Source organism: Asparagus officinalis, chromosome 4, assembly GCF_001876935.1.
Source record: "Asparagus officinalis chromosome 4, Aspof.V1, whole genome shotgun sequence".
In the NCBI taxonomy this organism is placed as follows: Eukaryota; Viridiplantae; Streptophyta; class Magnoliopsida; order Asparagales; family Asparagaceae; genus Asparagus; species Asparagus officinalis.
Window position 1 is genome coordinate 49086004 of NC_033797.1, and position 15620 is coordinate 49101623.

The 15620-nt window shown below is 35.6% G+C and overlaps 2 protein-coding genes across 2 annotated transcripts in view; one reads left to right on the forward strand and one right to left on the reverse strand.

Annotated features, from left to right (window-relative positions):
• LOC109837407 (ankyrin repeat domain-containing protein 2A-like) overlaps positions 1 to 10055 on the forward strand; it is a 16466-nt gene extending 6411 nt beyond the window's left edge. Inside the window, exons 3-8 of the mRNA XM_020405641.1 lie at positions 2648 to 2857; positions 3010 to 3158; positions 3238 to 3409; positions 8058 to 8150; positions 9420 to 9559; positions 9641 to 10055. Of these exons, the coding sequence (XP_020261230.1) occupies positions 2648 to 2857; positions 3010 to 3158; positions 3238 to 3409; positions 8058 to 8150; positions 9420 to 9559; positions 9641 to 9740 (864 nt within the window). The 3' untranslated portion in view covers positions 9741 to 10055. The remainder of the gene's footprint in view (positions 1 to 2647; positions 2858 to 3009; positions 3159 to 3237; positions 3410 to 8057; positions 8151 to 9419; positions 9560 to 9640) is intronic.
• LOC109838660 (protein O-glucosyltransferase 1-like) lies at positions 10587 to 15386 on the reverse strand. Its single transcript, XM_020407085.1, is given in 9 exon segments — positions 10587 to 11155; positions 11512 to 11628; positions 11630 to 11683; positions 11685 to 11723; positions 12166 to 12230; positions 12337 to 12523; positions 13832 to 13923; positions 13925 to 13951; positions 15282 to 15386. Coding segments are annotated over 9 exon segments (963 nt in total). The 3' UTR covers positions 10587 to 10878.

Here is a 15620-nt window from a genome sequence, read left to right on the forward strand (position 1 = left end):
ATGGAGAGAGAGACCACAGAGAAAGGAGCAGCGAATGAAAAAACAGAAAAACTGGGAGAAATGAAGCGGATGTATGCAAAAGAGTTAGGGTTTTTGATTAAATCATGGCCATTGATTTATTTGGATGGAGGGCAAAACCGTGTTAACATATCAAAAAAAAAAATTCTCAATTTCCCCTTCCCTTTTCTACCTCCAGAATATAGGGGGAACGATTTTCCCCCGTTTTTCTCCTCCATTTCCCCTCTCTACCCTCCCAAGAAAACTCCCAAACAAGGTTAAAATAAAATTTCTCTTCCCCTTCCCTTCTCTATCCTCCATCCAAACACAATGTAAGGTTTCGGTACAATATAGTTGATCCTTACTGGCAAATTAGCAGTAGAGCAGAATTAACATCTAAAAAGGTGGATAATTAGTGTTTTACTTTATGAAAGTTTGCGATCAGAGAAAAGGAGCGGATGATTGCAAAGTTGGAGCCATTTCTTTTGAATGACCCTACCATTTTGATGAACACATAACACAGGGAAGAACCCATTTTGTATATCGATTGTTGCTTGAAACTTGCTTATTGGGTTAGGATGCGTGTGTTTTTATTAGTGAAACTTTTGATGGTGCAGTCAATTGTATGAATTTATTTTTGGATTTGTCATTTCATTCGTCTTTTATGAAATATTCAATAAATTATCCTTCCTCTCTGGAGAAAATTCCTTGGCGGGACTATGTCGAAAAATGTACGTGATGATTCTTCATACCAACTGCATTGATTTACCATGCGGCTTTATTTTATAGCCATATGCTATGAAGCACGGACACGCATAACATGAAGCCGTGTCGTGTCGTGTCCGTGTCGGACACACGTGTCAGCCGTGTCGTGTCGTGTCCGTGTCGGACACACGTGTCGAACACACGTATCCTATGTATTTTTTATGATTTGCCTCGTGTCGTGTCGGACACACGTGTCGAACACACGTATCCTATGTATTTTTTATGATTTGCCTCGTGTCGGCGTGTCGAATAGCCGTGTCGGATCCGTGTCCGTGCTACATAGGCCATATGCAGTGGCCCAGTGACAGGTTTATACATAGCACGTATTGCAATAATCGATTTCTTCTACCCTTATGCAGTTAACTTATTTAAGAATATTGGAAACGACTTACTTAGATGATTTTATGTTACCCAGATTTTGGTTGACACGTGATCTGTACATTCCACTTTAAAGACCATCTTTTGTGCGGGTTAACCATTACAGGGATTTATGGACGACTATCATTGGATTCTTGTTGTTTTCATAGCTGAACATAGGTTGAGGTTTATTTACCTGTCATTGATTTACGGATTACGATACACTAACTTGAATTTCCGTTATCTGTCTTGATCGAAGAATTTCTGTACTGTGTTTGAAAGATGAGATATAACCATGTAGGATACAGGTAACAGTGAGAGTTAAAACAAGATCTGACACAATAGTTTGGCATTCTAGTGCTTTGGTCCTATGCATTTGGTTTCACTTTCGGTTTGTGATAGTGTGTGCACCTAAGTAGAAATAGTTTAAAAGCTGAGGTGAACAATCAGATATTGTGCAGGAGCACACAGACTTGAAAATATGTTAGAGTGAATGATGGGTGATAATCCTGTGGTTACTTAATGTATGTCAGTAATGGAGGGGCTTCATTAGTTTATTGAGGCTAACATTGTGCTTAGATCATGATGAATAAAGCATTGGCCTCTTCGTGTTAGATCTATCAAAGATGCATACTTATCGCGTTGCTTTAGTAGGCACTATTCATCTTTCTGTGTTAATCTCAATGATTGCAGACATTTCTAATGCGGACCATGTCATGCCACCAATTTCTTATAATATATTTTTTATGCTAAAGATCCTTTTCTGTGGAAATGGCGCCTTTTTCTTCAAAGCTATTTTTGAAATAAAAGAGATGTATAAGGGTGGCACATGGATACGGTAGGATTTATGGACTTGTATCTGTTACCTATCTACCGTATTTATAGGCTTGTATCCGTTACCTTTACCTTTCTATTCTATATATATAAACTTGTCTTTATGGAGGCTCTAACAGGTGGCGTGCAACTATACTTCATGTGCTAGCATGCGCGATCCTAATGAGTAGATTTAACATCTGTACTAAATCCTACCACTACTTTTGCTTTAGGATCAGGTTGCTGCAGTTATTTGCTTCTCCGCTCATTCTTCCCTCTCTTGTCCGAAGCGAGTTTTGATCTAAAAATTAGCTCTACTGTCTCTCCATATTTTTGCTTGAGGAGCAGTACACAAACCCTTAGTTAATTCTCGGGTCAATCAACTCTCTTCTCAGATAAAAAATATGGTGCAATTCATTGTGATACTGTTGTTAGGTGCTAACATAAACTTGAATAGTTGCAATCATCTGTTTGCTCATATTGTCAGATGAACAATGTAAGGTGATCATCTCTCTCGCTCCTCTTTGTAGTATGCATGATTTATATGACATTTTTCTCAAACTAGTTTTGGCTCTATTTAGTATCTTTGCCTTTTTCGACCTTTTTTCTCCTTGTTCTTTTCTTTTTGAGTTCTATGGTCTAGAACAACTATTTGCATAGGGTTCTAGATGAAAGTATTGAGTTTAAATTTGTTTTGGCCTGACATTATGTACAGGATCCATCAATAAAAGACTTGGCAGAGCAGATAGCAAAGGATCCTGTGTTTAACCAGATGGCAGAGCAGCTTCAGAAAAGTGTTCAAAGTGTGGGGCCGGATGGGGTCCCTCCAGTGGACACCCAACAATATATTTCTACCATGCAAAAGGTCATGCAAAACCCTCAGTTCATGACAATGGCAGAACGACTTGGAAGTGCTCTGATGCAGGTAGTATTTTTATTGTGATATGCACAATCTTTGAAATGTTAATATGAGGATGATGGTTTTTTTAACTAATGCAGTTATTGTACTTGTGAGGATTGTGTTATGGCTAATGTGCTTGAAATATTTTACTAATCAAACTCATTGTTAACTTGTAGGATTCTTCTATGGCTAGTATGCTTGAGAGTTTTGCTAATCCACCTCATAAAGAACAGATCGAAGAAAGGATGGCACGCATGAAGGAAGATCCATCTCTGAAGCCAATTCTTGATGAAATAGAGACTGGAGGTCTTCCTGCAATGATGAAGTAACAGATGATAATGTATTATTGATTTCTATGTCATAGGTGCATCTTTATCTTATATTTCTTTATTAATTTGTCTTAGGTATTGGAATGACCCTGAAGTTCTTCAAAAGCTAGGCCAAGCAATGGGGATGCCCACATCAGGTGAGGCTGCATCATCAACAGAACTTTCTGGACCTGAAGAAGGAGAAGAGGAAGCAGGATATGAGGATGAGTCAGTTGTTCATCACACTACTAGTGTTGGAGATGTTGAGGTATGAGTATTCTCTAACTAGTATGCATGTACCAAGTTTAGTTGTCTTTAGGATACACTTTGATTTATTCCATGGGGCGTATGAAAGATGAATTCTACACTGGACATAAAGAGAACTCTATTTCTGTCTTATTGCAACTGTTTTTTTCTCTTTTTTCTATGGCACATAGCTCAATAGAAAGTACCCAGTATAGATAGGCAGAATCTCATCCATGCTATTGTGACGAGTCTCCCCACCTATTTCACTCCACAAGATAAGCGTGCGTGTGTCAGTCTATGTGTGTAGGCATGATAAGTCTGCATGTCTCTGTCTATTTATCCATGCATGCATGTGTGTATGGCTTTTGGATGTACTAGGTTTTATATACGTGCAATGCACGTGGTTAAATACCATGATTAAGTATTTTTAGATTATTTTCGAACTAAAATTTGTTCCTCAGTTCCACTTTAATAGTTTATGCTCACTTTTGTCTCTAAACTTTAATATTGTGATTATTTATTTTAATTGATGTTTGTTTAAATGGGCTACACCTAATTTAAATTTTCATGTTGATATTTGAATTGATAGAAAGTAAATATAATTTGAATCTAATTTAAATTTTCATATTATTTTGACTGACATGATACCAAGTTTTACTTGAGAAAATACAGTGTTACAAAAGTAAAAAATATTAAAATAATATTATACAATGAAGGTGAATATTTAAAACCAATAAGGCAAAATGATTGGTTAAAAGTATACTAAAACAATACAAAAGAGAATATGAAGTTTGTTCCTAATCATTGATAGACTTCATAAGAAATTATAAATTAAAGATAAAAGAGAATATGAAGTTTGTTCCTAATCATTGATAGACTTCATAAGAAATTATAAATTAAAGATTAATGCTAACTCTAGTATACTTTCATATGATAAAAGCATCTGCACAAGCCCTCATGAAACTCCCTTCTAAAGATTTCTAAATTCACTCAAAATAATTAAACTATTCTATAAAATATTTAAAAAATATTATCTTTTATTCTTTCTATTTTTTTTATAATCTAAAATCAATCCTTCCTCATTTTTATCTTTTTCCCGGTCAATTCTAGAGTAGTGTCTTCATCATCTACTCGATTGTGACATCAGTTTAGACCTGTATTTTTTGTGCTCTTATCTTTCTTGGGCTCGTTAATCTTTTATCTGGTCGTTTAACTTCACAAAGAAGTTAAATGTATTTCTGATGTTCAATTCAAACTTCTTAAAATACATACTTTGATTTTTTTTATTTCAATGAGAATAAATATTAATCTCATATATATGAAATTCTTTGTGTTTCTAATTTATTACTTAATAAGATTAAGAGTTATCTCTTTTTGCTCTACAACGAATTCCTCCGATATACATCCAATAAGAATTTTTATTACGTCAATAATATTACATTTGCTCTATTCTTGTTATTTTTCACAAAGATTTAAACTAAATACTTGCATTTGTATTGCTAATTTGCCTTAGATTATAATCTTAATATTTAATTTCTTTAGTATTTGAAGAGCAAAGTATGAAATTTATGAATGCTTACTAATGTTTCTTATATCTTCTATAGACAACTCTTCTTTGATTGGGATAAAATTATTAAATTATTCTTTAATGTAACTCAATTGGTGCTTCTTTAATAGACATGTCTTATGTTAATGCCAATTCAAATGATTCATGGATGTTTTTTGAATTGTAGATTTATTTTCGTCACTTTCCCATTTGTAATGGAAATAGGTTGATTCTTTTGAAGGATATCTCTGAACATTCTAATAGTATCTCCATACCTAATTCATTGTATTCTTTTACTCTATAAATATTATTAATATCAGATATTAATGTTTCGAAATTTTAATCAATTAATGCCAAGCTATTATATTATAGTCTTTTATCATTTTTATGGATTTAAACATCTATCAATTAATGTTACTAATATGTTTTGCTGCTCTAACTTATTAGTAAACTTTTATGCAGTTGCTTTAATTTATATGGTAATGATAATTTTTAAAATTTTTATTCCCTAATCTGACATTTTTAATCAATTCTTATTGCTTTTGTTTACCACTATCAATTTAGACTATCTTTAGATGTTGAAAAGGGATAGTAAACCCTAAATTGGAAATTATATATATATATAGTAATGAAAGAATACCTAACAACTACACTTTTCTTTGCCAAAATTTAAAATTTTAGCCTTTTTCATGGTTTGAAACTTTGAGGGTGTGATTTGTAATTTTTAAAACTTTAGGAGCATTTTTTAAAAATTATTTTTAAGTTTGGCAGTTGTAACTTCTATGTTTCATGTATCGGTGATAATTTTTAAATGTCACGATATTTCTTACAACTCTAAAATTTTGAGAATGCTTTTTACAATTGTTAAAACTGTAGATTAATTTTTTAAAAATTTAAATTTCAGTGGTCTACCAATAGTTTTTAGATTTGATGTGTAGTGGTTATAAATTTTAAAAATTTAGAGCTTTTTATGATTTTTAAATTTTGAAAGTGTTTTTTCTATAATTTTTGTAACTTTGAGGTTAATTTCAGCAAATTTTAAATTTTTAGGTGCATGAGTGTAATCTCTTTAATTCATATTTTGTTATTTGTAAATTTTAAAATTTTTAAATTTTCGGGGTTGTTTTTTATAATTTAAACTTTTAAGTGTGTTTCTATAATTTTTGGGACATTGAGGGTGTTAATTAAAAATTTTTAAATTCTTGGGAGGTTGCTATTAATTTCTTGATTTCATGTTTGTTGTTTTAAGTTTTGAAAAGTCAGAAATTTTTAGGTGCGTTATGTTAATCCCTTGAATTCATCTATGTTGTTTGTAAGTTTTGAAATTTTAGAATTTCAGGTGCTTGTTTGTAATTTGAACTTTTGAGAGTGTTTCTATAATTTTTGAGATATTGAGATGTTAACTACAAATTTTAAATTCTTCACAAATTGTTGTTTATTTCTTGATTTCATGTTTGTTGTTTTAAGTTTTTAGACGTCAGGATAGTTTTTATAATTTTAAACTTTTTAGGGTATTTTGTGCAATTTTAAAACTTTTTAGGTTTTTTTAATACTTTATGTATTATAGTACGTTAGCTACGTATAATTTCTTTATCTTAACAAACTAATACAATGAAGATGTTTTATATATTTTATTAATATTATTTTTTAAATTGTTAAGCTATAAATACCTCACATAGGATTAGGATAGGATATAATTATGATTAGGATAGATTAAGATTTAAATGAAATATTTAAAATAGTGAAGGGCGATATTGACCATAGAAAGATTTTTTCGAACTCATACTTTTAAAGGGAGTATGATGTTTGAATTGTTTTATAGCTTCTTTCATTGTAATAAGAATCATAATCTTTTTGGTATGACAATTTGACAGGATGTCTTAATTTGGTTATACTCGAGATCATCATTAGGCAGTTTGTGGCTTTAATTTTCAGCAGAGCATGTATTAGTTAGGATAGAGGTGAGCCAAATTAAAATAGAGATGAGCCCAATCAGGGTAGAGATGAGCCCAACCCAGTTCATTATGTGATCATGATCGGCTAAGATTAACCTCGCAGCCAAACCCTTTCAAGATTCATGGTTAACCATTATCTTCCTATATTTCTAAAATTTCTGTGTATGTAATTTCCCAGACTCGGCTTACATGCATGTCCATGTTGTTTCTAATCATCAGTAGTGTTAAATAGGTCATAATATTGTCAGAATGCTAAATGCCATCACATCCACTCCCCTCCTGCATAAGTACACATCCATCCACCGTGATATTATTGCCAGCTGCGTCTGTGAACACATTGTAGCATCTTTTGGAAATCATCAACTTCCTGAAATTTAACTTTTGATATCATGTGATGATTTGATGTTGAGGGAGTTGACACATCCTTTTATGTTTAACCAGTTCAATTTATTCATTATTTATTGGTAAGCACCACGTTGGCATTATGTTTGTTCATTGAAAAATTCAACAGAAAGCTTTTTGTATTTATTCTAAATTTGCATAGTAGGATTTTAGTTTGCAGTTTCTGCCAGCAGATATGATCTCTAAACAAGATAAGCTCAATATAAGTTTGGACCAGACTGCTTTTCAGTATATGGGGTGCTTATGATCTATTTTTTGCAAATGACTTTCACATCCACGTCAACATACAAGTGAAATACAATGTTTCTTTGAGAAACCAAATTATTGTTGAAAGTATGATGTGAAGATGATGTGACAAATTAGAATTTATTAATAAATATAGTTAAAGTCATTTAATTGAAAGTGGTCTTCATTTCTTTTCACTTTTCATGTGACCTCAACATTTTTTAGCAGAAGTCAAAATTGCATTAAATTCCTGGCAACTTTCTTACATTTAACTTTCACAACAACTTGAATTCAAACAAACACCTAAGTGTTGGAAGCGAGTCACTTTTACACTGTTATTTTTCTCTTGCATGCGAACAAACACCCCCAAGAAATATGTTTGGTACTCGCAATCTATTATTTTGCGTCTAAGTAGTGCTACTAATATCCTCTAAACTACTTGGTACTCCCAAATCTGCATGTTTTATGCTCTCACATCTGTGGGATACATGCTATCGTATCTGGCTGATGGTAGATTGTAATGTTGCTTATGTTTCAAACAGGGCTTAAAAAGTGCCCTTGCTGCTGGAGCTGACAAGGATGAAGAAGACTCTGAAGGAAGAAGAGCTTTGCATTTTGCATGTGGCTATGGGGAGGTATGAGAAGTTTATTTTCAATTTCTTCTTGAGAACTAGTAGTCATGCTTCAACTTCGAGCTTATGACTGTTTGATATACACATGTGTATGGAAATGTGAGTATAAGCAACGAATATATCTCCGTAGTATTGTCTTTGTACAGAGTGGTGCAAGTTTTTGCTACATTATGATATTTGATTACCCATACGTCAAACTTTTGAGATGGTGAAGAAGGGTTTGAGTTGTGACGACTTTTGGTACCCAATACCTAACCTCTTCACATACTTTTGTATCTGGGTTCAATTTCAAAGCAAGTTGTCACATCTGCAATTCCATGAAATTACCTTATTAGGCTTTAGCTTGTTCCATGTCCACTTCACGGTTTTTGTTGACATGTTTTCACTAGAATTTTGCCACTGTCACTTATTCAGATGACAGTAATAACACTGGTATAAAACCACTTACTGAGAATAACTATACCTACTATATGCATGTAGATAATTAGATATGCATGTTATCAACTTGATATGTTTCTCTGAATGTAAGTGATTTGGTTATCTGCATATCTCTGTAGTTTTATCTATTGTCTAAACTGTACCACAATTTTATGGATGTTGAAGGAACGGGCAAGGTTTTAAATATCGGATATTGAGATAATATCGAACGGCCAAAATCCATATCAGATTGTGGTTATCCGATAAATCTAGGGGATATGTAATAAATATCGAGTGCCATATCGAATGATTTGCATATATAATATAATATCGTAAAATATGATCTAAACATACTTAATAAAATATAAGCATACAGAAGTGTAAATAATATATGTTTAAAATCACTAACCAATTGTAAAAACTTAGGGAAAAGAGCCTACTTGAATTTGCTAAAAAGTTTCACATGACTGAAATTTTTGCTTAAAGAAGTCACAGAAATTTTGCAAAACTATATTGTATTGCGACAACGACAAGCCATATAAAAGGACATTGTCCAACATATCGGCTGGCATAGCGGCTATGTCGGGAGATATCGCCCAAAAATTACTAAAAAAAGCGGTGTAGGATATTGAGATCATATCATTTTGCGAAAAACCTTATAGAAGGATATATCGGCTATATCAGGGATATTTGTAACAGTGGAACTGGGTATATCCAACAAAAAAGGATACAGGAGACCTTAACAAGACTATATGATTGAAATGGATTTCCAAGTGTGTATTTTACTTTCATTGAAGGGAGATCATGACTCCCATGGGTTTTTCTTCCATTAAAAATATTGTTTCTTCTTGTCAGGTGAAATGTGCTCAAGTCCTCTTGGAGGCTGGAGCTTCTGTTGATGCGCTGGATAAGAACAAAAACACTGCTCTTCACTATGCTGCAGGTTATGGGCACAAGGAATGCGTAGCTCTTCTATTAGAGAATGGTGCAGCAGTGTGAGTCATCAACTTCTCTTTGTATTAACCTTGCTAAGCTTTCACCTCTATGATGGTTACATTCAAGTTATTGTGTTGCAGCACTCTGCAAAACTTGGATGGGAAGACTCCTATTGATGTTGCCAAGCTCAACAACCAGGATGAGGTTCTCAAGCTGCTCGAGAAGGATGCGTTCTTGTAATCTACATTGCAATAGTATTTGAAAGAGAGGGTGAATCATGTTTTGCCATGTATGCTATGCTTCTGATGCTTTTGAGCTCTTCGTCTTGGGCGTCTAAGACGGAGAACATGAGTTGCTAGTTGTACTTTTTCAGGTTCACGCTAGTCTTTTCTGAGAGTGAAAAAGTTTCAGATGTTTGTATGGATCATTTGATTGCTTCTAATTCGTTCCCCAGTTATTGGGTTGTCTTGTAATAATGATTCTGTAATAGCAGTGGTAATTGTAATATGTTAAGTTGATTATGTTATGTTTGGTGTTTAGAAAGTTTTTGATGCAGCAATACCTTACCTGGTATTTGAAAAAAAAATTATTGTTTTGCTTTCTACGTATTAGGATGGATGGCATATGTACCAGTTATTGGAGCACTCTATGATAATGTTTTCGCGGATTGGGATCCTCTATTAATGGATCCTCTACTAATATCTACTAATAAAGAGATCTTAGCCTTTGATTTATCAATCAAAGGCCAAGATCTTATCCTTATCCTCCCTCTACTTTTGCTCATGAGGAGATCTTGGCCTTTGATTGATAAATCAAAGGCCAAAATTTCATTAGAAGATATTAGAAAGCTCCTCATTAGTAGAGGATTCCAATCCTGTTTTCGCATGTATTGTATTATGATCAGGGTTGATCCTAAGATTTTCTATAATTGGCTCCTATTTCTCTATCATTAAAGTATCACTTGGCATCGCTAAACTGGTCACCGGAAGCATGACTGAAGCGGGCGGAGAACTAATTGTAGATTTAGGCTAGAATCGTATGGCATCAAGCAGGAACTGTCACCTATTTGCAAAAGAAGAGTGAAAATGAGCTTTGTGTTGTTCTATGGTCTTTGATTAGGTGCGACAAAAAATTAAAAAAAGAAAAAAAAACGTTATGTAGCTACACTATGCTTTTGACTTTGTTTCAAAGAATCATCTATTAATTGCAGGAGGCATCTTCTTTATACAGTTCTACATAGTATCCAAAAAGAGCCATAATTTGGTCATCATGCAATTACTCAAGAAACGCAGTGCAGCTATCTCCACTGGTCTCGATCTCTCACGTCGATGGATATTTTCTCCTGTATTCTGCCAAAAATCTTGCGAAGATGTATCTTTTAAGGCAGAGAAAGAGCACAAGGCACATAAGTTGCAGGAGAGGCGTACGACCTCTCTAGGAATTGCTTCTGCTTATCATCCGCTAAACAAAGAACCGATTCCATACAAACCTCTTGAGCATTTGGTGGAGGGGCTGGCTTGAAGTCCTGCAATTTGGAGTACTCCACAATAAGGTGATACATATAATCATAAACTCGATCCATGTCCAGTTTGGATCGACGATGTTTAACGAAACAAAATCTAAAGGAGATACTTATGGTGCAAGCTTTGACTGAACTACACAAAAACACTTGTTTCACTATCAAACTAGAACTTTATTGTTCGTAGAAACTTTAGAATTCACTTCTCCAACTAAAACTATATGATCCACTAATTTAACGGGTGACCCATACCATTTATCTTGATTCATATGTCATGATATGTTAAGCCATCCATCCGATGGAACCTCTCATATTTTGCGATAGTTAGATGAATGGTTTAGACAAATGTTTAGATTTGTTGATATATTCGTAGTGAATCGGATTGGTATGAATCACAGATTAGCGTATCCTATGTAATTCGGATTGACATGAGGTTTACTGTGAAATTTTCATAAAAAAGAAATTGTTAAGAGTATAGGAAAGAGTCAAAAGGATATTACCTCGGATGGATGTTGGTTACCCCAATCAACTGTATCTTTAATATTTTGACATAGGTTGTCGGCACTTATAGGCCAGTAGTTCTCTTTGGGAACAAGACCACGAAGAAGTCTTCCTGATTTGTGAATCTATAATCAGGGAAAGAGACCCACAAGCAAGAATATAGGCTCACTGACCAAGCAAAACCTTCAGCGTAGATCTTGTAGCTGCAAATGATGCAAAAGGATCATTGGTGACTTGAAACAAAAAACATAAACAAAAGTTTATTTCTGCACAGACCTGTACTCACTGTTTTCAAAATATTGCCCCTGTAGTTTCATCGTTGCAGATATATAGAACCCCCCAACACCCCCCCACCCCCCTCCAACAAAAAAAACCAGACCCCCGTAGTAAATGTTTTCAAAATGCTGCCCCTGTAGTTTCATCGTTGCAGGAAAAACAAAACAAAAAAAAAAACAACAACCAGCCCAACCGGGGTTAAATGTTTTTGACCCTTTCACCCTCAGGCTCACTAAGTTCACCCACAGGCCTGTCAAATTTTCACGAAGGACGAAACTACAGGGGCACTAACTGCAAAAACAGTGATGTTAGGAGGGGTCTACATGCAATGAAATTCATGCACTCAGGCCACAGTCGAAGCTGTCTTACCGATGATCACATTGGTTCCCGAGTTCTGATTTCTTAAAACCTGCTCGTGCTTCTTCACCCCAGTCCTGCAACGCAAGAAAATATATGCAGTCCTTTCAAATAAGGATCTAAGTTTATATTGTGCCGCAAATAAGCAAGTTGCTGGGACATAAATCCAGGCCTGTGTATTACCTGGCGCATAATTTGGGCGCCCCACATCTTCGTGTCGTTACAAGTTAACAAAGTTCCTCGTATCGGAGCAGTATAGGGATTTCCTTTCCAATAAGCTGTGGCCTCCTTCTGCTTCCATGTCATGGATTGAGAACCAAGCTTGATACTTTTGAACTCTTCTTCCCAAGATTTTATGTTTATCTCAGGCCTACGTAAGCAACATGCTACTTAAGAGGCAATTTAGAAAGGGGTTAATCGCGGACACATCCCTTGTGTTGTCGCGGTTTTGAGCTAACTTCCCATCTAATTTTATGGTTGCATGCAGATCGATCCGCGAGTGAAAACTTTTTGACTCTTTTACCCTTAGAGAGATCATTAATTTATTTAGTAACAAATAGACCTCTAGAGGGTAAAGGAATGAACAATTTTTCAAAACCGACTGAAATTTTTTTTTTTTTTTCAAAACCGACTGTTTTTTTTTTTTTTTCAAAATCGACCCGGTTTTGTGATTAGCAGGCTAATCACTATCCTAAATAGTCGGGGTTGGCAACCCCGACTATTTAGGATAGTGATTAACCTGCTAATCACCCTTTAATTAGGGTTTAACACCCTCCTAAATAGTCGGGGTTGCCAACCCCGACTATTTAGGATAGTGATTAGCAGCCTAATCACAAAACCGGGTCGATTTTGATAAATAAAAAAAAAACAGTCGGTTTTGAAAAAAAAAAAAAAATCAGTCCGTTTTGAAAAATTGTTCTAAAGGAATCGATAGTTTTCCCGAAAGGGTCTATCTGTGACAATAAAACTAGATGTGTAAGTTAGTTCAAAAAATAGATGCTACAAAGGGGTCTGTCTGCAATTAACGCTTAAAAAATGTCAGAAAACGTAGTCAATGTATGAAGCTTTATTGTTAGACCAGTTAAAAAGGAAGCATTAAAAAAAATTATTGGTGGATGAGTTTGTGTAAAACAGTTCAATATTAAAGTTCCTCTTCATTCTTTTATCTACCGATCGATTGCAGCAGAGTCTAATTCTCCGAAATAGAGGAAGCAAGTTCTATTTTCATCCAAACAGGGTTAGTGTCACTGAAAGTTTTATAAGTAAGTAAATCATATTCTTTCATTCAAGTTTCTTATGAATCATCTCCCTTTCTGAATTGCTTCCGAGTAAGTTATTTATGTCTTACTTTTGGTCCTATCCGACACATTTAGTGATCTTCATTGTACATGATCGAATCAATAAGAACGACGGTCGGCTAAAACTGGATCGATTTGATAATAATAAAAAAAAGTTACGAAACTTCACGAAGTCCCGTGAAGTTTTGTTATGTACAAAACACCACCTTACTTTCATAAATAACAATGCGCTTAAACTTAACAGGACTTCAAGTCCCGTGAAGTTTCGTAAATTATTTCGCCAAAATCGACCCAGAAACTAGATCGATTTTTTGACAATTAAATTCGAAACGGGTCGATTTTTGCAATTAAGTTTCTAAAATGGCTTGGCTTTGACGTACCACCCCCAAAAGGACCAATCCGGGAACGGGATATCGAGATGCTCCTTGGTGGTGCAATACCTAAACAGCGGCGGCGCGGGCGGCAGGGCCCCGCGGATCCCCGCTGCTGCCATTCGCTAACTGCCCCCTCTCGATTCATGGGGCCCGGTGCCATACAAGCGAAATCATGTCCACGTCGCACCCATCCCGCGGTCCTCCTCAGAGTCTAGCAAGCAGCCCCCACAGCGTGAAATCGCCCTGGGGCGCGCACGCGTAGTAGAGGGTACGACGTACGAACTTCTGCCCCCCACGATCACGACTCCTCATTCGCGCGTGCCGCGGGCGCCTGTCGAGCGTTTGCGCGAGATGCGAGGGGCCTCAGCGGGCTGGAGGTCGCGGTGGTGTAAGCCGGCAGAAGGGGAGGCAGGAGCGGCGGTTCTTGGCGGGCGGGCGAGGTCGGGAGGGGCGGCGGAGGAGGGAGGCGGAGGCAGGAGACGCTAGGGGAGCAGCAGGATGGTGGATGGGTGTGGGTGCGTTGACGGCGTCCACTGTTGAAGGGTGTGGCCAAGGGTGCGGTTCCGGTTGTGGCCCTATGATCTAATTTTTAAAAATCTTTTTTTCTCTTTAATTCCCTATCCCATTTTCTCTTACGGATTTTGGTAGTCCTCGTTCGCGATGCTACGTTCCCGCCGCCTGCAACAGAAAGTTACGTGCACCAAACGCACGCAGAGACGCTGAGCAAGGGTAAGAATAAAAATAAAAAAATAGTATATATATATATATAATATTATAATTATATATATATATATAATATATATTAGTTTTATTATGTTAAAATATATAAATATAACCCGATTCCGCATCACATTCGGTTTTTAAATGCTTTCCAGAGCGGATTAAAATAAGAAGATAACGCTCCATAAATCCTGATTTCGGCCACGATAAAATAGAAGAAGTAAATATTACACTCAAATTGTACTTCCAATGATTTGTTAACGACATAAAAGAAATTTATAGAAAAAGAGGGGTGGGGTAGTGACAATCTCATCCAAAAAAAGCATTTAAAAATATCAACGCGATTCCTGAAAAAGGAAAAAAAAAAGAAGGAAAGGGAAAGAAAAAAAAACCATCAAATATGCTGCTTTTAATGCGTTCTTTCAGCTCGACGAAAAATTGCAATAGCATTTCCAGCAACAAAAATATCCACAAGTTCAAACAGAGTTTAAATTAAAGTAGAGTCCCCTTTAGATTGCAAAAAGTTCTCGGAGAAAGCTTAAATATGAAATAATTAACAAATCGAAAAAACAGGAGCCCTTTGATAATCGGCTGCTGCATTAATTAATAAAGTCGGACAGGAGCTCCTGTAATCGATCAGCCAATCAGAGATTAACCCATAAAATAATAATAATAATAATAATAATAATAATATCACTATTATTACGAATTATTAAGTAAGTAAAATAGCACTAACCGTATAAAGGGAGTAGGCAGCGATGAGGACAGCCGCAGAGAAGAGGAGGAGGAGGACGGCGAGGGGGAAGCGGCGGAGCCAGAGGAGGAAGCTGGAGGAAGCCATTCAAGCGTTAATCTTTGCATTTGATTACTTGGGGTCTCATTGTCAATTTATTTATTTCAAATGGTAGAGGAGAATTAATAATTAAATTGATTTGGTAGTAAATTGAATTGAATCGTCGTGAGGATCGTCTCTCTGTTTCCCCCTTTTCTTTTTTTTCTTTTTTTTTGTTCTTGAGAGAGAGAAAATGACACATGAGTTTGTCGTGTGGGAACGGTAGCTCAGTGACCGCGTGGC